The 21148-nt window shown below is 60.8% G+C and overlaps 1 protein-coding gene across 2 annotated transcripts; it reads right to left on the bottom strand.

The window, feature by feature from the left end:
* Positions 1 to 1547: 1547 nt before the first annotated feature.
* ATXN7L2 (ataxin 7 like 2) lies at positions 1548 to 19247 on the bottom strand. 2 transcript variants are annotated; one of them, XM_037885151.2, is made up of 11 exons: positions 19050 to 19247; positions 14803 to 14874; positions 13393 to 13497; positions 11479 to 11659; positions 10141 to 10451; positions 8941 to 9023; positions 8027 to 8271; positions 7543 to 7735; positions 7073 to 7194; positions 3497 to 4343; positions 1548 to 1915 (listed from the first exon to the last, which is right to left on the bottom strand). In XM_037885151.2, exons 1-11 carry the CDS (start codon positions 19180 to 19182, stop codon positions 1901 to 1903), a joined length of 2307 nt encoding a protein of 768 aa, XP_037741079.1. In that variant the 5' UTR covers positions 19183 to 19247; the 3' UTR covers positions 1548 to 1900. The 2 variants fall into 2 exon arrangements, with proteins under 2 accessions (XP_037741079.1, XP_037741080.1); XM_037885152.2 differs by having other exon boundaries at positions 14803 to 14871; positions 19050 to 19225.
* Positions 19248 to 21148: the final 1901 nt, after the last annotated feature.

The raw sequence follows: 21148 nt of genomic DNA, 5'->3' as shown, positions 1-21148 counted from the left end.
GAGCCTGTCTCTCCTGTGCTGTCAGTGACCCCTCCCCCGGCTGGGACCAGGCAGCTTGGAGGAGGAAGCTGCCTGATGTGAATGCAGAAGGAACGAGAGCTAGAACTGTGAACTGGGGCTGGGGAGAGCAGATTGAGGCTATGTCTACCCTGCACACCAGTGTCGGCAGCGTGTAGGGGACGTGTAGCGACACTGCAGTGAAAAGCAGGCTGTGTAGCTAAACATGTCAGTGAAAGGCTGGTGGGGCAGGCAGTGCGGGAAGGCTCCAGTAGCTGGGAGACAGCAGGATATGACATGGCTAAAAACGGCAGTACAGACTGGGAGGCACGGCTTGGGCCAAATAGAGAGATGTATTACCATAGTGCCCAGCAGCCCTTGTTGTGGACCATTGTGCTAGGCGCTGTACATACATTAGCCTGCGGCACCTAAGTCACCACTCCCAGGTACCCAGTCGCAGCCTGTTAAAAGAACAGCTAAAGCCGAAAAGGGTCTCTATCCCAACCGCCTGTCTGGGCTCTCCGCGGAATGCCAGCCGAAAGGAGCCAGCCCGGCAGCCTTTCCCCAGGATCTCACCATCCAGTTACAGACCCAACACTAACAAGCTTTCCTGGAAGAGGGGAAAAAAAGGCAGCTGGACTAAGGACCTGGACTGTGGGTCAGGAGCCTTGGGCGTATTCCCAGCTTTGCCACTTGGCTGCTGGATGACTTTGGGCAAGTCACTTTTACCCTCTCTGCACCTGTTTTCCTTCCCACCCTTTGTCTAGTTGAGATTGGGGCAGGGACTGTCTCCAGCGATGGATCTGAACAATGCCCAGCCCATCGGGGCCTCGAGCCGTTAGCCCAATACAACAAATAATTCATCATAATACACTGGGGGGAGTTGGACCAGCACAGCATTGGCCAAGCAGCAGCTACAATTCTCAGCCACACCATGACTGGCTCAAGCCACCCTTCTGGTCCTAAGGACAGTGCAAGGTACTAATCTTCTCAAATGAAGACATGGGCTGGAGGAGAGTTACACAAGAACATGGGTGCCGGTTCAGAGCTGTCCCATCGGGGTGGGGTATTCCTGTCTGTCACACAACCACTCCACTGGGTGCCAGTCGCTGCCCAGGGTTAGAACAGGAAGGAGGCACTGAGGCAAAGATTGGGCCAGGCACAATGAGCAGCAGAGGGAATCAGAAAAAACAGAGGCCTCATGAACTAGCCAAGACGTTGCACTAAGGGACTGGTGTGGACATGGCACGATCCTGACATAAGCTCCATTCCAGAGGAAAACGCTTGCGCCACCAAACACGGCTTTGGGAGAAGAGAAGTGCCTACAGGCCAGGGGACTGCCAGCAGGGGGAGCCACCCATGAGCCAGGCATCGGTCAAGCACTAGCAGCAATGAGCGATGCCATGCAACGGAAACGCACGTCAGGGCGCAGCCTGCAGAGGGATCCACCCCAACTGTAGCTGGCTGGAACATCCGCTTCCCAGCCCTGCCAGGAGGGGGCGCTTGCCCCTCCCCCTCCCCCAGGCTGAAAGCCACAGGCCGCACCACCCTTTCAATACTGATTTTTCTTTTTTAAAAAAAGAAACAAAAGCAGCAATAAGAATTCTTATAAATATCCCAGCCCGGCTGTGTGGCTGCCTCCAGTCCAGTCCATCCGCTTCCAACCTCCTCCCAGTGTGGATCGGGTTTGCGTCTGGATTTTTTTCCCCCTTGGGATTTTGTTCGTTCGGGTTTTTTAGCAGCAACAGAACAGGAAAAGAGTCTTGAGGTATTTTTATAGAGTTTTTTTTCTTTTAAAAAAAATAATATAAAGTTATAAAAAGCAGTGGCCTCTGAATCCGACCCAGGGCCGCCCAGTCCTCAGGACCAATGGCTCCGTCTGCACTGCACAGGCACTTGCTTGTTAATGCGCTTTCGACTGCAAGGAGACAAGAGGACAGGGGTCAGCACAGAGGAACAAAGGAGCAGAACACACGAGCGCAGAGGGCCAGTGTTTCTCTGCCGCAGGGGCTCAGGGACGAGGGCGACTTGTCAGAAGCCCAAGGGCTGTGTCTAATTGGCGTCTACTTATAATAAAAGCACACCCTTGTGTTTGCATCTGAATAGCTGAATAAGAGCTCTCAGTGCCAGAGCCCTTCTGAGAAGTGCAGCATGCCCTGTGCTGCTGGAAATGGCATCGCATGGCCCTTGTTAAGATCTGCGACTTCCCAGCGAATGTGCTCCCTCCCGCAAAAAGATGATTCCCTCCCCCACAAACTTCCCTGGGAGACCTGAGAATCCAGCTGGGCTCTGTCTTTGTTGCACATCATCAGTAATAAAGGTTCGACAGGCCAAGTTAACCCCAGTGGGTTTCCACAGAGGTCACTGACTGATTCTATTGATGCACAAAAAGGAATAGACTCTTTCCGGTGGCCAGGCCGGCCCCACAGGGCTAACTGGAACAGACTCTGCCCTGCAGGGCTAATGGGAGTCACAAGCAGTAGAAACGTAATGACACCAAGAAGCCAGCAGCTGTGACGGACACAGCCAGAAAGCAGGTCGGCTGAGTACAGGGGATGTTTTTCACCTTTCAGAGCAGAACAGCACATCATAGCTCACAGCCCCTGAGAAGCAGGTTTAAGATCATTCTCCCCATTTTACAGATGGGGAAACTGAGGCCCAGAGAGGGGAAGCAATTCACGCAGTGAGTCTGGGGCAGAGGTGGGAACAGGAACTGTTTCTTGGCAGAGTTCAGCAGCTGATCAGCCCTGTTCTCACCCCACGGTCCCACAGACCTGGGGGTACCGATCATGTACCCAACGCATACCAGCCGTGACCTGCGTGCCTCCTGTTAGGAGAGGCCACAATCCTTCCCAACAGCCAGCCCCAGCCCAGGACCATTCCCTGCAGTGCTGTGAGCTCTCACAAGGCAAGGCCCCTGCCTCAGTCCCACAGCACCTCCTACTGGGAAAAGCATGTCCTCCTGGCTGTCCTTAGCCTGAGCCCCTGCTGGGAGGGAGCACTGTGGGCACCCCCAGCCAACTCCCAACAGTGCCACCCGCTGGGGACGTGACATCTCCGAAGAGTGCTTGGAATACAGACCACTTTGCACATAACCACAGTCCTACTAACCCGTCTCATGCTGGGGATCTGTACTGTCTAGTGGCCAAGGGATGAGCTGCCAGCCAGCTGGGCTTCAAGGAGCCTGCTTGCCAGGCACTGCCCCAGAGCAGATGCTCCCATCCTGTGGCAGCCACTCCCTGGGGCGGCTCTGCTCAGACCCCTGCAGCCTGGTCCAGCCCCCCAGAGCTCAGAGGGGCCCCATGAACTATGAGGTCCATCTGGGAAGGCTCCGCGGGCCCCAGGACGCAGCCAAAGAGGTCGGGGAGGGGGACTGTGGGAAAAGAAGTGCTGTGGGGTGGACGACAGAGCAGCAGGGGGAGACCCAGGTGGACAGGGCAGGAGGATCAGCCTGCAGTGGGGGTGCACAGCGGCGGGGGAGTGGGGGGGAGAAATGTACCTTCAGTGCGTTCCGCTTCTCCTCGAAGCCCAGCGAGGCAACGGCCTTCTTCCTCCGCACAGCGCAGCCCGAGTCGGAGGTGGCGGCGGGGTGCTTGGCCTTCACCGGCCTGCAGTAGGTGGCAGCGTTCTTGCGCTTCTTGGCCTCCTCGTCCGAGAGGCAGTTTGCCTGTAGCGCTTTCGGCCCGTTCAGGGGGGAGCCCCGGTTCTCCAGCTGGGAGGCTTTGACTTGAGGGTGGCCGGGAGCCCTGCAGTCCAGGTGGCCGGTCCGCTTGACTCTGGAGCCTGGCGAGATGGCGCCGTTGAGGGAGGCGGTGGAGGGGGAGCCCAGGGAGGGTTTGGTCTTTGCAGGCGGGTGCGGGACCTGGCAGCCGGCCACCTTGCCCTTGCCTGGGTCCAGGAGGCAGGTCCGTTTGTATGGGGGGCCGGTAGCAGCACCCAGAGGCTGCTTGCGCTTTCGGGCCGAGGCCTCTGGCTCCGCGCTGCCCGTCGGCTCCTTGGCTTTGGAGGACTTGCTGGCCTTGGTAGAAGGCAACTTGCTGAAGGATGGCGAGGGGGTGTTGGCCGGGAGTGGGGAGGTGATGGACTGGCTCCCGCCCGTGCAGTCCGACTGGCTGCAGGCGGCCGCGGCAGGGGGCGAGCCCACCGTGTAGCTCAGGCTGGGGTGGCCGCGGTTCTCCCTGGCGGCCGTCGCTGTGCAGGACAAGGAGGTCCTCCCGGGGGCGCCGTGGGGAAGGCTGCACGCCAGCGAGGAGCTGCTGGTCTGGGAAGTGCCGGATGTGGAGGAGCCCGGGCCGGCGGGCGACAGGGCTGGGTGCAGCTGGGGGTCGGCGGCTGGAGGGATCTTCCTGGTGAGGCCAATGAAGCAGAAGCAGAATCAGAAAAGTTGGGGGAGGGGCTGCAGCTTATTTAAACAACACTGCACAACTCTCACCCCATCTGATCCCAGGCTGTGTCCCTCATCCACCCCCCGGCCTCTCCCCAATCTGATCCCAGGCTGTGTTCCCCCATCTCATCCACCTACTCTTCCCCCGTTTGTTCCAAGGCCATGTTCCCTCATCCCCTCCCCTGACCTCTCCCACATCTGATCTCAGGCTGTGTCCCCCGCATCTCACCCACCTACCCTTCCCCTATCTCATCCTGGGCCATGCCCCTGCATCCCCACCCCACACCTTTCCCCCATCTGATCCCGGGTTCTCCCCACCCCATCCCCTTCCACCTGTCCTTCCCCCATCTGATCCCGGGTCGTGTACCCGCATTTTCCACCCCCTACCTCTCCCCCATCTGTTCCCAGGTCATGTCCCCTAATCTCCTCCCACAACCTCTCCCCCATCTGTTCCCAGGCTGTGTCCCCCGCATCTCACCCACCTACCCTGCCCTCATCTCATCCCGGGCCATGTCCCTGCATCCCCACCCCCCGCCCTTCCCCCATCTTATCTCCAGCGCCTGCCAGCCCCCTCCCACATCCGATCCCAGGCTGTCTCCCAGTACTCTCCACCCACCTGCCCTGCCCCTATCCAATCTCTGGCCTCTCCCCCATCCAGTCCCAGACATTCTCTCCCCACACCCACCCACCTGCCCTGCCCCTATCCAATCTCTGGCCTCTCCCCCATCCAGTCCCAGACATTCTCCCCCCACACTCCATCCACCTGCCTTTCTCCTATCCAATCCCAGACTGTCTCCAACCCCTGCCAGCCCCCTCACCCATGAGATCCCAGGCTGCCTCCCCCACTCCCCACCCACCTGCCCTTCCCCCATCTGATCCCGGGTCGTGTACCCTAATCTCCTCCCACAACCTCTCCCCCATCTGTTCCCAGGCTGTGTCCCCCGCATCTCACCCACCTACCCTGCCCTCATCTCATCCCGGGCCATGTCCCTGCATCCCCACCCCCCGCCCTTCCCCCATCTTATCTCCAGCGCCTGCCAGCCCCCTCCCACATCCGATCCCAGGCTGTCTCCCAGTACTCCCCACCCACCTGCCCTGCCCCTATCCAATCTCTGGCCTCTCCCCCATCCAATCCCAGACATTCTCTCCCCACACCCACCCACCTGCCCTGCCCCTATCCAATCTCTGGCCTCTCCCCCATCCAGTCCCAGACATTCTCCCCCCACACTCCATCCACCTGCCTTTCTCCTATCCAATCCCAGACTGTCTCCAACCCCTGCCAGCCCCCTCACCCATGAGATCCCAGGCTGCCTCCCCCACTCCCCACCCACCTGCCCTTCCCCCATCCAACCCCAGGCTGTCGCCTCCCACATCTGATCCCAGGCCATGTCCCACCTCTCCACTGGCCCCCTTGCCCTTCCAATCCCAAAATGCTTCCTCCTCTCGTCCCCAATCATCTCCTCCCTACTCTGACCCCCAGCCTCGCTGTTCCCTCTCCCTCTGATCCCCGGCTGTCTCTCCCATGCGCCTGTCTATCAGGGCTGTGCTTCAAGCCCTTGCTCCAGCCCCATCTGCTGGGGGAAGCCGGGACTGAGAGTCACTGCAGGTGGTGGGGATTTGGGGGTGTGGGGCAGGAACAGGCCAGGGAGGTGTTAACCAGCCCGATAAAGGTTAATAGGAATTATTTACGTTCCTGACAAAGCACTTTATAAGGACCCTGCACTTAATACTCTCTGCCGCTGAGATCTCAAAGCACATTCCGAACGCTAGCCCAGCCTCAGCCCCCCCGACAGACTGGGGACGTCACCCCCGTTATATAGATGGGGAAACTGAGGCACTGGGGCTGGCTCAGGTCACTCAGTAAGTCAGTGACTGAGCTGCAAATAGAACGCAGGTGTCCTGGCTCCCCAGTGCCTGCTGTAACCTCTTAACAGGCTGCCGCTCTATTTGGGGTTCTGCTCACAATGGCCATCCTCTCTTGCTGCCCTGGATGTCTTGAAGGGCATGGAGGGATCCCACCTGCTGCTCCCACTGCCGGCAATAGGGAAGGGGGCCTGGGGCAGGCATTACTGTACAGACTGAAATAGAAGCCACCCCCTCTAAATTTAGCAAGGCTGAAAGGAACAAAAGTGATTGACACATCAGCTGACCTCCCTTCCTGAAAACTGCCTCCTCAGCGCTTCCTTGAGTCCCCCAGGACTTCCTCTGCAGCCTGCCACAGCTCCCCTGGCCTGGGTTACAATAATGGGGTCACGACACCCCCTCATGCACATAGGGTGAGCTTCCCCCATGAACGGCTGGAGATCTTACCATGCGTTTTCTCTGCCCACACGTGTCTGCGTGGGCTTCCCAACAGACTGAAGGCCAGTTGCACCCAATGCAACCAAGGCGCTAGGCCAAGGCTGGGGGGCAGAGGTGCTGATGCTCACCCACCTTCTGGAAGCCGACTGGGGAGGGGAGTGGCTGGACTGGGAACTGCCAACTGTCCAGCCCAGCCCTAGGCTGTCCCCACCACAGGGAAACGCAACCCTCCCAGGAGCTGAGCAGGGGCAGGTGCCACTCGGCCAGTCTCTTATCTCAACATGTGAGCCGGGAACAATTTCCTCCCATACTTCCAGGCGCCCCACCCCCCAGCGGGTCACACCCGCCCCACTCTGGCCCAGGCGCTGCCTCCCCCAGCGGGACACTCACTTCCACATGTGTGAGCTGAGGTGTCTCTCCAGCATGGAGCTGAGGGCCGAGCAGAACCGGTCCAGCCGTCGGTTGAACACGTAACACCCGGGGCTGACCAAGCGGCTTCCAAAGGTGCAGAACTGGTTGGGATTAAGAGAGGAGCGGGAGAGAGCCATCAGGGAGGCCGAGACCCCTGTAAACCACATAGCAGCACCCTGCCATGGGTCAGGAGCCCAGCCCACAGCATGGCAGAGAGGACGGACTGTTGGCTGCATCCCCAACCTCCTATCTCCTTTCCAGCCCCAAATGTGGCAACTCCGCGTGGGTGCCAGCTGGATTCTGAGATCCAAGCAGCTCCGTGGGAGCAGGATGCTGACAAACAGGCCTGAGAATCACTGGACAGGTCATTGTCCCCAGTGCCACCAGGGGGCACTGGTCTCCGCCCAGAGAGGGGCACAGACCCACCTCACCTCACGCCAAGCACTCACCGCCTGAGGCCGTGGTGGCCGTGTTGCATAATGACAGTCCAGCCTGTGGGATTCCTCGGCCACGTCGTCCTCGCTCTCCTCGCTCGATCCCCGGCTACTGCCCTTGGGCATGGGGAAGGGGTAGAGCCCGGGCTCTCTGTCGCCACAGGTTGTGGACGGCTCCTCCGGGTCGCTCTCTGAGGAAACCCTGGACCTGAACCCAACGAGAGGCAGAGGAGTGAGAGCTGCCATCTCTGGGGGCCTGCAGAGGGATGGGGCTAGGCCAGGGGGGATCTATGTGCCAGCGGCACTGCTGGAAAGGGCAGACGGTCCCCACTGGGGCCTGGTTCTGCTGGGATCTCTGCACGGGGAAGGTGGGAGAAGCCAGCCCCGGAGAGGTGCCTGCGCAGCACCCCCTCCTACGCCAGGGCGGGGGAGTCTGCCCGGACTGACACACACAGGTGGTAGCTGGAGGCAAACCCGAGGTTCCCTGCTGCTGAGTTACCTGGGAAGTGCACAGAGGGAGTGGGGCTGCTTTGCTCGGCAAGGGGAAGTGCTGGGTAGAACCAACGAGGTCTGCGCTCCGGAGGAGGCTTCCTGGGAGAGTCGGTCAGGAAGCACTTCCTTCCTCACCGGGCTCTTCTCCTTGGGGGATTCCCCCTTCCTGGAACTGGCCTTCAGCTCCGCCACTAAGACGTCAAAGTCCTTCGCCCGGCCCTGCACTTCGCGGCGCTGGTGCACGGAGTGAATCTGTGATGAGGGCAGGAGGGGAGAGTGTCACAGCCTGGGCTCACCACAGGATGCTATCAGACCCCCAGGGGACCTCCCCCTCTACTGTCTAGAGGCTCGCAGGAGCTACAGACCCTCTTACTAATTCAGCTAGTGGAGATTCTCCTGGGCTTCCCGGGGGGAGAGGCCCGAGGCTCCACATTTCCCTGTCTGCATGCATGTTGCTGAGCCATGAGATGAAGCGGTGTCTCCAGTCCATGGAGGCCTCCTAGAGCAAGTCAGCACTAATTTCTCACCCCCTCTTCTCCAACAGGCTAGAGCAGTGGCTCTCAATCTGTGGCCTGCGGGCTGCTTCAAGCCCAGTCAGTGCACAGCTGCGGCCCATGTCCTCTGGGCCACACAGCTAGTACTGCGTGGATGTGTGTATTGTATGTATTGTGTGGATGTGGCCCACATAACACAAAGAGCTGCACGTGCAACCCACAACGGTAAACAGGTTGAGAACCACTGGATTAGACCTTCACAAGGTGGCACTTTATAGCCATGCAACCAAACGCTTCTCTTCCCCAGTGGGCACGTCAGCCTGGGGCCTCTTGCAGAGCCCTTCAACCTCCAGCTGGGATGTAGGGGGACAGGAACTCACCCCACCTCCTCCTGTTCTACCAGAAACAATCTCACACATGACAGTACCTTGCAGGTCAGCAGCCGGGTGCAGATCTTTTTGGTGTCAGGATTCACAACTCCACACTGCCTGTTCAAATCACACTCCTTCCCTGCAGGGCAGAAAGACAGAGCTGAGATGCATGAGGGGAAAGCAGCGGCTACAGGGCCTGGCTGGATCCCCTGGGCTTGCCCTGCTCTGTAGAGTCTTCACCAAACTTCCTAAGATCCCTGCATTTGGCCTGGAGCTTTGGTTGACTGTTGGAACAGGCTTTGTGCTGGGAGGTTCTCGCCATTTCAAAAAGAAAAATCTTGCTTCTTGCTTCTGTTTTAAAGGGACACTGTCATCACCAGCTTTCATGCTCTTTGAGGTTGGGTGGAGCTCAGGTACAACTGCAGTAGGTGCTATATAAAACCTTACCCCCAAGAAATGAGACCCAGTACTTAGGATCTGTTATTATAAAGCAAGGTGGGGATGTGGGCTTACTAAACAGGGCAGAAATGGAAAGGTTTCCATGGGCTTGCCGGGGTGGATTGAAACATCCCAAACCCAGACAAAAGCAGCATTGGGCCAGTGCAGGAGGTGCAAAGATATGCAACCCCTTCCATGCAAGGATCTCTGAACACTGCAAACAGCTCCTTCGGCCTCACAATCTCCAGGGTTATTCTCACTGTCCAGACAGGGAAACCAAGGCACTGAGCATTTAAGTGACTTGCCCAAGTCCGCCCAGTGGGTCAGTGGCAGGGGACTAGGTCACAGCTGGCCTGACTCCCAGTTCTAGGTTTGAGGCACTGGCCCAAGGCTCTCTCTCACGGTACCCAGCGGACAGCCCCCTAGCTGTGTGCAGCTCTTTAGGTCTATACAGGCACCAGATGAGTCCCAGGATCTGGTTAGTGGCCTTCTCACTCTTTTGGGCTCCAATCAGGGGAGCACTCCTTGGCCTGGGAAGGGAGTGGCTCAGCAGGTGCATGTGTGGAAGGAGAGAAAAGGAAATGCCAGGATCCCTGCTCCCACCATGGGGCAGAGAGGAGCCCGGCCCACCCGCCCAAGGAGAGAGGCTGAATTGAGCCGCTAAGCTATCATGGCTGGCAACCAGTGCTGAGCCACGCAGCTGCATCATCGCACAGGGCTGCTGAGTCGCCACCACCCAAATGCCCTCTCGAGCTGTCACCTTGGCCTGATTCAGCATCACCCCCACTGGGCAGCGAAGGAGGAATAGCAGGACTCACGCGCCATCTTCTTGTGGGATTTGGGAGGCGGTTTGGTGGCGCCCGGCTCCTTCTCCCCCGAGGCAGAGGTGCTCTCTGATTTCCTGTCCAGGCCATCGGCGGGCACAACGGAGTCGACTCCTGCCTTGGCTGGCACAAGCGGCTCTTTGGGCGACAATGCCAGGGACAGCTTCCCCATGGGCTCTTTGGAGCTGGCGGGCGGCTGCCCGGGGGCAGAAGCAGCAGCAGCCTTCGGGGGCACCTTGATGCCGTGTCCATCCGGTCTGGGAAGGCTGGAAATCTTCTCCAGGTTCACCACTGGCATGAACAAACTGGAAGGAGAAGGGACAGGCTCCGAGAGCTCAGCCAGGGAATGCACTAGCGGCCGCTGCAAACCTCCCCAGCAGCAGAAGGTGACTGAGGCCTGTCTGGGCCAGGTCCCAGCCGCCAAGCCACATCCTGGGGCAGGTGCTTTGGACTTGTGAAACCTGGACTCTGGGCTCCCCTTCTGAGTCCCTGGACTGGGCCTGCTGCCCACCAGCCTTGCGGTCACGTGTGCTCCGGCCTGCCACATACCTTGGGCTATCCCTGCGTCGCACACAGACACCAGTCCGACCAGCCACGGTGGCTGGGCTAAACGGGAGGTGGCAGGCACTGGCAGAGCCGGGGCTGGCTGAGATAGTGCAGGTCCCTCATTCCCTCATGCCTGTCCTCGGAGGGGACCATCGGGCTGGGACTGCCATCCCTCCTGAGCGCAGTGCGGGTGAGCGAGCCCTGGCACATGCGGATGGAGACGACACCCGGCTCTGGAAACGCCTGTCCACTGAGGCCCAGGCAGCCGAGGGCGAAGGCGCAGCCTCCATCGAGACCCTGCCACACAGCCGGAACAGCGCATCTCCTGAGCCCCACGAAGTGGGGTGGGGCCCCCCCTTTCCCAGCACATCGGGGAGGTCAGGTTCCCTCCACTGTCTCCCTTCATCCCCCTCCCCACGTCAGAGCCAGCTGGGGTTTCCCTGCAGCCCCTCCTCCCATGTCAGAGTGCAGTGGGGCTCCCCGTGACCTCCTCCACCCATATCTGAGTGGGGCTCCCCCATTTCCCCAGGTATGAGCCAGGTGTGGCTTCACCTATTGCCCCTCCCCCCATGTCTCTCTCCATCGCCCCCCTTCCTCCTCCCCACACAGGAGAAGAGGTCCACTCTCCCCGGAGCGGGGCTGCCCCCCAATCCTTCTCACATCAGAGGAGCACAGGGTCCCCCACACCCACATGAAAGTGGAGCCAGGCTCCCCTCAACCCCTCTGTGTTGAGCCCACCCCGCTCCCTACGTGAGAGCAGGCTCCCCCTTCCCCTGTCCCACTCACCAGAGGTTATCTTTCTGCGCCTTGTCCGGCCTCTCGGGCGGGTGCTGGGCCCGGCTGCGGGAGCTCTGCGACTTGTCCCGCGAGGCCTTGGCGCTGCTGTGGCCCCCGCAGGCAGGGGGCTGCCCATTGACCGCATGGCACTTCTGGGCATAGAGCTTGCTGAGAGGTCCGTGCCGTCTTTCTGCGGGGGAGGTGGAGGCTCTGTCAGTGACGCGCTCACATGAGGCCCTGCCCATCAGAGGAGCGGGGCAGCTCTCACTGCTCTCCAACACCCCGGGGGAGTGGGGCTGCAAAGGCCGCCTGAGTCTGAAGCCAAACCGGCCCCATAGGAAAGGCCCCATTCATCTCGGCGTGTTGTTCACTCTGAAGGCTAATGACGACAACTGAAACAGCAACAGTCATCTCACTGCTGATCATTTTAACAGAACCATGAAGCTGGCCTGGGGTGGAGCCTGGGCACCGCCACTTTTCCCATCTCCAGTCTGCTTGTCTGAATTTAGCAGCAGTGCTGGCTAAGAACCCAGGAGTCCTGGCTCCCGGACCTGTGTGCTTGTCTGAATTTAGCAGCAGTGCTGGCTAAGAACCCAGGAGTCCTGGCTCCCAGACCTGTGCTCAGCCCAACATGCAGTCCCCTCACTCTAGCAGCCTGAACTGCCCTGTACGTCACCTCTGCATGCAAAACCATGTGTTTGGAAGCCAGTGCAACAGACCCCAGCGGGTCCAACACGTGCTGACAGCTATCAGACCCTTCAACGCTGCTCCACTCCACCTTCCTGCGGGCCCCCGGAGAACCATGCCCAGCACCAGAACTAGGCCAGGCAGAGCAGCCAGGCACCCCTTGCTCTGCCCACCCCAGGAACATGGCTCCCTGTGCTGCTCTTCTCCCCACTGTCCTTTCCAGAATGCCAGAGGTAGATCCTCCGCTCTCCCACCCTGCCGCTGATTGCCGGGGGCCTCCCAGCAGCAGGCAGCTCCTGCTGCGAAGGAGCAGGTGGGATTGTGTCGGTTGCGACAGTAAAGAGGACGACGCCTGGGATGGGAAACAAGTTGCCAGCTAATTACTCACGGATGCTTTTTGAAGGTCCCCTGAAAGAGCTTTTCCCAAATGGTGGGTCCTGACCCAACGGAGAGTCATGGGAAGGATCTAAGTGGGTTGCCAAGGCCTAGGCAAATATACAATTCTCCCAGCCCAGAGAGCAAGCCCTCCCCACACTCTCCCCATAGTGGCAGCTCCTGGTCCCATGGGGCCAGGCCTGGCTTGCCACAGGTGTTGCAGCCTGGCACGGGGGTCACAGTGTCACTCAGGTTTGGCCCAGCTGCCCCTCTCTCACAGGCATGCGCAGGTTCGCAATGCCACTCATTCGAAGGAGGCGGGGTGGCCGGGCCAAACCTGAGTGGTGTTGCGACCCCCTATACCCAGTCACGATGCCCAGAGCAGGGAGCCAGGCCCAGCCCCACAGGGCAGGAGCCGCGGCTGCACGGTGAGTGCGGGGGACACCTCTCCTAGACCTTCACCCCCCGGGGCTGCCCCGCCACACCAGGCCGCATTAGGGCTGCGGGGCCAGGGCGAAGGGTACATACATGTCGCAAAACAAGACCAAGTGCGGCCGATGGGTGGCCTCAGTGGTCTGCGGCTTCCTGCACAGCCCCACGCCGCTGCCTCTGCGGCATTTCTCTCCCCACGGCAGACGGAGGAGGCAGAGCCTTCCCTCCGGACCCACGCAACCCCGGCTCAATCAGGAACACAGCGGCTGTGGCCACGACACCAGCCGAACTGTCATTCCAGAGCCGCTTTGGGTCGGCACCTGAGGGCCCAGAGAACGCGGGGGAGGAGAAGAGAACCAGGTCCCCATTGCCGGCTGGCGCGGAAGGGGCCCGGCTGCTGACCTCACCCCGGACATTCAATCGGCTTACCGCAGTGCTTCTGAAAGGCTTGAGGCTTGACCACTTGGCTACAGTGGTTACACACCACCAGGTAGAACTCGTCGTGGGCGGGGCAGTGCCCAAAGATAGACATGTCTGCCAGGGCAAGAGAGAGAGCGGTAAGGGAGAGGCCACGAAGGGCCCCCTGCGGCCTTGTGGGGCTGTGGCTGGCCAGGCCAAAAGACTCGCCTGAGGAAACCCAACTTTGTACCCAATGCAAATGGACAGTCACGTCCCCCCTCCCCAAAGGGAGACTACAGGGGCTCCAGCTCAAACCCAGCCCAGCTCAGCGCTGCTGCCAGTCAATGGCTGTTCATGGCCTGTGTGAAATGAGCGTGGTGGGTCTCAGACCTCACTGGACACAAAGCAGCTGCTGCCACCACGAGTGGGGCCCCCTCCGGGCAGTTTCAGCAGAGGCCAAAGGTCAAATGGGTCATGGAGCCTGACCTCCCCACTCAGTCCTGGAGAAGGCCCCTCAGGGCAAGGCTGGCACAGAGGAGGGGCAGCTGCCACCTGTGCGGATGCTGGGGCTAAGGGCACCTTGGTGTCCGGTTTATGGGTGCGCTGCACAGACGATCCAGAGAGAAGGGCCTCGCCAGGGGCTCCAAAACCTCTGCATCTCAAGCCTTAAACTGGGGGACATCCTGTGGCCCCCACACTGCCCCACCCTGAGAGCGACTGGGCCAAAGCGACTGACTTAGGGCTACGCTGGGTTTCTGGGGCTCATCCACTTGGATCACAGGGCTGCCTGGTGTGATGCTAGGGGGGATTACAGAGCACTGGGCCAGCTTTCAATGTCTGCGGGAGCCTCCCTCGCAGCAAGCAAGATCGAGGCCCCGGGCTGCCAGGTGAAGCTGGGGATCAGTCAGGCCAGGAGTACTGGAGCTACACCAACCTTGCAAGGGATGTGGGGATCCCAGAAGAGCACAGCCCCCAACAGCCACGTTCTGTGCTTGGGCTCCAGGCCAGCTCTGCAGAGCTCCACAGCGAGTGAGGCCAGAGGCGCAGCCTGGGCTGAAGTCTGCCCCGCGTTTGCTCGGTGCACTGGAGCCCATTTCTCCCCGACCAGCTCCACCCAAAGGGGACGTGGTTTGCACAGCCAAGAGGAGCTGCCGCGACGAGGACCAGGACTATTTAGCAGCTCTCTCCTCCGAGAGGGCCAGACAGGTCTGAATGGCCCAGGCCAAGGGAAGCCTCAACCCACAAGCAGGGCCACAAAGTTATCTGCTGATGCCAAATTCACAATAGCTCCTGTGCTAACCACCCCCCACCCCTGGCACTCACAGATAACAAGAGCCTTGGCCGGAGCTGGGCACCTTCCCCTCACACCAAAGGAACAGATCATGCCCACTACAGAATTGGGCAGCTCCCTGAGCTGGAAGGAGCCGGACGAGCTCTTACCTTCCTTAATGAGTGTCATCGCATCCACTTTCTTGCTGCCGTTCTTGCTGCTCTCCTCCACCTCAGACCCTGCTAGAGACAATCAGCCCCATCAGTAACAGTCAGGACCTTTCCCCGAACCCCAGAGCCCCCTAATCCAGAAGCCAAGAGAGCCTGCTCCCTACAGGCTGACAGGGGGGTTAACTGCTTGCAAAGTGGGAGGATGGCAGGTCGCCAAGCTGCCAACAGACTGAGGAGCCCTAAGAATCAGCCAATTAACAAGGTGCAGGGCCTTGGTCCCAGGGAATCTCCCACTTGGCCTCCCTGAATCAAGCAGGAGATGCAAACAGCACCATCAATGGGCTGTTTGCCACATGACAGGTGGGGGTGGAACCAGGGTGCGGCCCCGGGGCAGAGAAGGGTCTTTATCTGGGTCTGTGAAGGGCCTTTAGCGCAGCTCCTTTCCCTGCAAAGCATGACAACCTCTCTGCTCGCCCTAGCGGATCCTGCAGGACTCAAGGATTGTCTGCATGGGGAAGTTATTCCAGATTAACGTGAATTCCAAGGGCAGTACTATTCTGGAAGAGCTCCCTTTGGGGACACTCTTATTCCATCTTTTTCCAGGTTGGTATAACCCATTTCCGAAGGGCTCGCTCTTTCCCCACTGACCATCTTGGCAGCCAGTGTGCTCAGCCAGGGCGGCTGGAGATCAAAGTCACTTCCAGGGCTTAGCCCAGACCTGCTTGAAGAGACCCGAGCTCTGGGACTGCCCCCACCACACCTGGGACATGATCCCCCAGCCAAGTGGATCTGCAGAGGGTGCGGGAGATCCAGCAGATTCCACATGTTGGGACATTTTCCTTTCCTTGAGCTCATAGATTCCAATGCCGGAAGGGAGCATGTGACCGTCCAGCCTGACCCCCAGAGACCGGCCCCCAAACCATCCCTACAGCAGAGCTCTTAGAGAGCCATCCCCTCTTGATTTATAAATTGCGAATGATGGAGAACCCACTCTGACCCTTGGTATCACTCCCAGTTCTACCCCTGTGCACCGAGGGACGGGGGAATGGGACAGCAGCCACAAAGGAAAGGTAAATGGATGGGGGCCAGCAGCTGGGAAGAAAGGTGGAGAGGATCAGAGGGATCAGAGAGAGGGGGACACGTGGGCATGAGTAGCGTCCCACCACTCCCTCCTCCCGTTCCGGTTCCCATGAACACCTTGGGGTTGTGCCACAGACCAGCCGATCGAGCAGCACCCTGCAAACACAATGGGGTGCAAGGTGCAAACACACCAGCTCCAGGATTCCAAGTATCCCTTCGAATCAGCCCCATGGTGCTGTCTGAATGCAAGCAGGGCTGGCTGGGAATGTCTAGCGGGGAAGAGAGCTGGGGCTAATTTAAATTCTTTAGGGGCAGAAAGAGAATCCACTGCGGTCGCACAGGTTGGAGTTGATGCACCTGGTTATTGCAGCTCCAAAACTGGTGGTCGTGTGGCTGAAGCACCAGACTGAGACTCAGGAGATCTGGGTTACTCCCCTGCTCCCCAAAAGCTCCCTGTGTGATTCTGAGCGAGTCACTTAATCTCTCCATGCCTCAGTTCCCGCCGTGAGATGGGGCAGACGGTTCTTCCATTCGCCCACCCTTTGTCTAGCTGGGCTAGGTCGACTGTATGTGCTTCAGGGCAAGAACTGCCTCTTAGTGTATGTCCAGGCAGCCCTCAGCACGCAGGGTCCTGACAATGCTACTGTACTACACACAAACAACAGGATTCACAATCCTCTCCCCCACACTGCACCCTTCTCTAGCAAGTTTCACCCAGGCATCCCCGCACAATGAAACCTCAACAAGCCCCATGGGAAACTGGGTCTGAAGAGGCGAATCTGCCCACGATCACACAACAGCAGAGCCAGGTTCAGAAGTCTTGACATCCAGGGCCTTGCTTTCTTCACTCAGCCATGCTCCCTCTGCATCCGATAGCCGGACACCACAGCCTGCATTCGCTGCAGACAGAGCTCAAAACACGGACCGACTCTCATGAACCAGCGGTTCGCAGGATGGGGCTGCGTTTTGATGCAGGCATCAATGAGACAGTAAAGCATCCATCCTTCTCCCAGCGTTGTCATTTCTCTCTGGCACTAAACCCAGCCAATGCTTTTTAAAAAGTAGATTTGAAAATGATCCTAGAAATTAAAGCCAACCAGGGCAAATCCACGGCCCAATCTCAGGGAGAAAATGCCAACAGGCTCCCAGAAACGAAGAGCCTCGAGAAGGGAAACTGCATATTTTTATAAAGCAACAACTTGCAAAAAGTTGCATGGATATTAAACGCCACAGTGTGAATTAGTTCAGACCAGCCAGGACAAACCCTGACAAACACACTGTAGGGAGAGTCCTGCCCTGCACCCTACCGGGAAGAGACATAAGATACGAACTAACAAGGCTTTCTCCAGCACTTATTGCTGTACCATTTTCATTCTACAGGGAAAGAACTTAGCCGACAGTGCGAACTTGTCTGCAAAGGGAATTTGCTTCACAGCCCAGCTATAAATCCCTGAAAACACAGGAGTCATTATGCAAACTCTGCCGGAGCCCTAAGTAGATCAGGAAGCACGATGCTCTAACTACATCTAGTGCAAGGGAAAGATAATGGAGGGGGAAGGGACACCGCTCCACAGTGTAAGAAGCGTCACCAGGGACAGCTCCACTGGCCTCCGCTCCCCCACTTCCAGGGCCTTTCCAGAGTCCAGCCTCAGACTGTGCTGGAGAAATCAAATTATCCACCCCCTAAATGATGATGCTTCTGAACGACTCCTGGGATTTCAAGGGCAAAAGTCTCAAGAGACAGCTATCAGCTCCATCCCCCTGGGGAAAGAGGGCAGAGGGGCGCGAGCAACATGGGAGTGAAGAGCAGCATGGGACGAAAGAGGGCTCAGAGGGATGGAGAAGTGGCTGCAGCAAGCGCAACAGAGGCAGGATGCAGGAGTTGAGGGTGCAGAGGTGCAGGATGGGGACAGCAGGGGTTGGAGCAGGATGGGGGCGTGGCAGGAGGAGATCAGGCTTGGTAAGGCTTAGGGACCACGTTCAGGGACGACAAAGGTCAGGATCCTGGTGCAAGGGGAACATGATCAAGTTCAGGTCTGGTGGGGAATCCAGTGGAGGAGAAGATCCAGGGAGAATCAAATCAGAGGACCATGAGAGACTCTGGGGTGGGGTCGAGAGATCAGTTTCAGGGCATACCATGCTGGGGGTTCAAAGGTCAGGGATAATTTGGGGGGTCAGGGAAAAATCAGGGGGCATGGAGATGGAGGCAGACAGATTCAGGGAGTCAAGTGAAAAGTTCAGGGGGTGATAGGGCAGCGAGAGGAGACACCAGGAGCAAGGAGCCTTGAGGGCATGGGTTTGTGAGGAATCAAGGCTGGTGTGGGGGCACAAGTGATGGGTGCAAGGGACAGCCGAGCAATCAGACAAGCCTCACAGAGCGCAGAGGATCAGGGTGGCTAGGGAGCTGAGGACAAGTGTCTTGGTGGGATCTGCTGGGCAGCAATGGGTGAGAAGGACCTCCATGCATCTCAAGAAGTGGGATTTTTACCCACGAAAGCTTATGCCCCAATAAATCTGTTAGTCTTTAAGGTGCCACCGGACTCCTGGTTGTTTTGAAGGATCACGGGGTGCATCTGTGTTCAGGGGCCACAGAGAAGGTCAGGCAAGGGGGGGTCACAGCGAGCATCCAGTGGGGTCAGGAATCCACGCGGTCAGGGTCCAGAGAAAGGATCGGGGCTCTCGAGGATCACAGCAGGACTCAGTGGATCCAGATGCGGAGACCCTGGGGGCTGCGGCGAGGTCAGGGATCGGGGGCGCCCCGGAGGCACAGAAGGGATCCAGGGGGATCGGGCAGCGCTGGGGGTCACAGCCTGCACAGAACAGATCTCACAAAAGGGATCCGAGATCGCAGGGGATCCAGCGGGGTCAGGAAACGATACGTGCTCAGAACCCGCACCAGGGACACGGGTGCTTGGGGGCACCACGGGATCGCAGGGGATCCAGCGGGTCCGGGGACTGCGGGGTGCTCAGAAGGGATCCGGGGACCCCGCGGCGCTAGGACCCGGCGGCGCGGCCTGCGCGGGCGGCGCTAGGACCCCGCGGCTCCTTTGTTCGGGGCGGGCGGCCGGGCGGGGGAGAGGAGCCGGACGGCGGCGGCAGCTGCCCCGCTCCCCGCCCCGGCCCCCCGCCCCGCCGGCCCCGCCCCGGCGGCGCGCGCGGCCCCTCACCTGGCTCGGCGGGCGGCCCCGCCCTCTCCACCCAGGCGCTCCAGCTCTGCCCCGCGAAGTCATCGAGGCTCGGCAGCCGCCGATCCACAGCGGCCATTGCTGCCGCCGCCGCCGCGCGTCCACGCACCGCCATCACCGCGCGGGAGCGCGCGCCCCCCGCCGCCCGCCCGGGGCGGCCCACGCGCAGGCGCGCCGCGCAGCCTGGGAAGTGTAGTCCGCTGCGCCCGCGCCACGGCGGCTCTGCGCAGGCGCGCCGCGGCGGGCGCCACGCAGCCGCCCCCTCCCCCCCGGCGGAGATTGGGGGTGTGTAGGGGGATGCTGGCTGCGGAGCCGGACGCCTGGGTTCTCTCCCTGCCCTCGGGGGTGGGGGGGGGCACTGGGAGCCGGGACGCCTGGGTTCTCTCCCTGCCCTCGGGGGTGGGGGGGGGCCCTGGGAGCCGGGACGCCTGGGTTCTCTCCCTGCCCTCGGGGGTGCGGGGGGGCACTGGGAGCCGGGACGCCTGGGTTCTCTCCCTGCCCTCGGGGGTGGGGGGGGCACTGGGAGCCGGGACGCCTGGGTTCTCTCCCTGCCCTCAGGGGGGGGGGGGCACTGGGAGCCGGGACGCCTGGGTTCTCTCCCTGCCCTCGGGGGGGGGGGGGGTGGCACTGGGAGCCGGGACGCCTGGGTTCTCTCCCTGCCCTCGGGGGGGGGGGGGGTGGCACTGGGAGCCGGGACGCCTGGGTTCTCTCCCTGCCCTCGGGGGGGGGGGGGCACTGGGAGCCGGGACGCCTGGGTTCTCTCCCTGCCCTCGGGGGGGGGGGGGCACTGGGAGCCGGGACGCCTGGGTTCTCTCCCTGCCCTCGGGGGGGGGGGGGGCACTAGGAGCCGGGACGCCGGGGTTCTCTCCCTGCCCGCGGGGGGGGGGGGGCACTGGGAGCCGGGACGCCTGGGTTCTCTTCCTGCCCTCGGGGGGGGGGCACTGGGAGCCGGGACGCCTGGGTTCTCTCCCTGCCCGGGGGGGGGGCACTGGGAGCCGGGACGCCTGGGTTCTCTCCCTGCCCTCGGGGGGGCACTGGGAGCCGGGACGCCTGGGTTCTCTCCCTGCCCTCGGGGGGGGGGCACTGGGAGCCGGGACGCCTGGGTTCTCTTCCTGCCCTCGGGGGGGGGGGCACTGGGAGCCGGGACGCCTGGGTTCTCTTCCTGCCCTCGGGGGGGGGGGGGGGGGGCACTGGGAGCCGGGACGCCTGGGTTCTCTCCCTGCCCTCGGGGGGGGGGGGGCACTAGGTGCCGGGACGCCTGGGTTCTCTCCCTGCCCTCGGGGGGCGGGGGGCACTGGGAGCCGGGACGCCTGGGTTCTCTTCCTGCCCTCGGGGGGGGGGCACTGGGAGCCGGGACGCCTGGGTTCTCTCCCTGCCCTCGGGGGGCGGGGGGCACTGGGAGCCGGGACGCCTGGGTTCTCTCCCTGCCCTCGGGGGGGGGGGGGGCACTGGGAGCCGGGACGCCTGGCTTCTCTCCCTGTCCTCAGGGGGGGGGGCACTAGGAGCCGGGACGCCTGGGTTCTCTCCCTGCCCTGGGGGGGGGGGCACTGGGAGCCGGGACGCCTGGGTTCTCTCCCTGCCCTCGGGGGGGGGGGGCACTGGGAGCCGGGACGCCTGGGTTCTCTCCCTGCCCTCGGGGGGGGGGGGCACTGGGAGCCGGGACGCCTGGGTTCTCTCCCTGCCCTCGGTGGGGGGGGTGGCACTGGGAGCCAGGACGCCTGGGTTCTCTCCCTGTCCTCAGGGGGGGCACTAGGAGCCGGGACGCCTGTGTTCTCTTCCTGCTGTCGGGGGCGGGGGCACTGGGAGCCCGGACGCCTGGGTTCTGTTTAAGGGTGACCAGATTGCTAGTGTGAAAAATCAGGGCAAGGGAGGGGGGGTAAGAGGTGCCTATATGAGGAAAAGCCTGGAATATCAGGACTGTCCCTATAAAAGCGGGACAGCTGGTCACCCTATTCTGTGTCCAGCTCTGCCTGGGCTCCCTGCACTGGAGGGAGTTTCACCCTCAATCTTTCTACAGCACAAAAGTTATCTCGAGAGTCATGGTAGCCCCTGGGGTTTCCATAGGGCCCTACACAGCACAA

Source organism: Chelonia mydas, chromosome 21, assembly GCF_015237465.2.
Source record: "Chelonia mydas isolate rCheMyd1 chromosome 21, rCheMyd1.pri.v2, whole genome shotgun sequence".
Classification (NCBI taxonomy): Eukaryota; Metazoa; Chordata; order Testudines; family Cheloniidae; genus Chelonia; species Chelonia mydas.
This window is presented reverse-complemented; position numbering and strand designations above follow the sequence as displayed.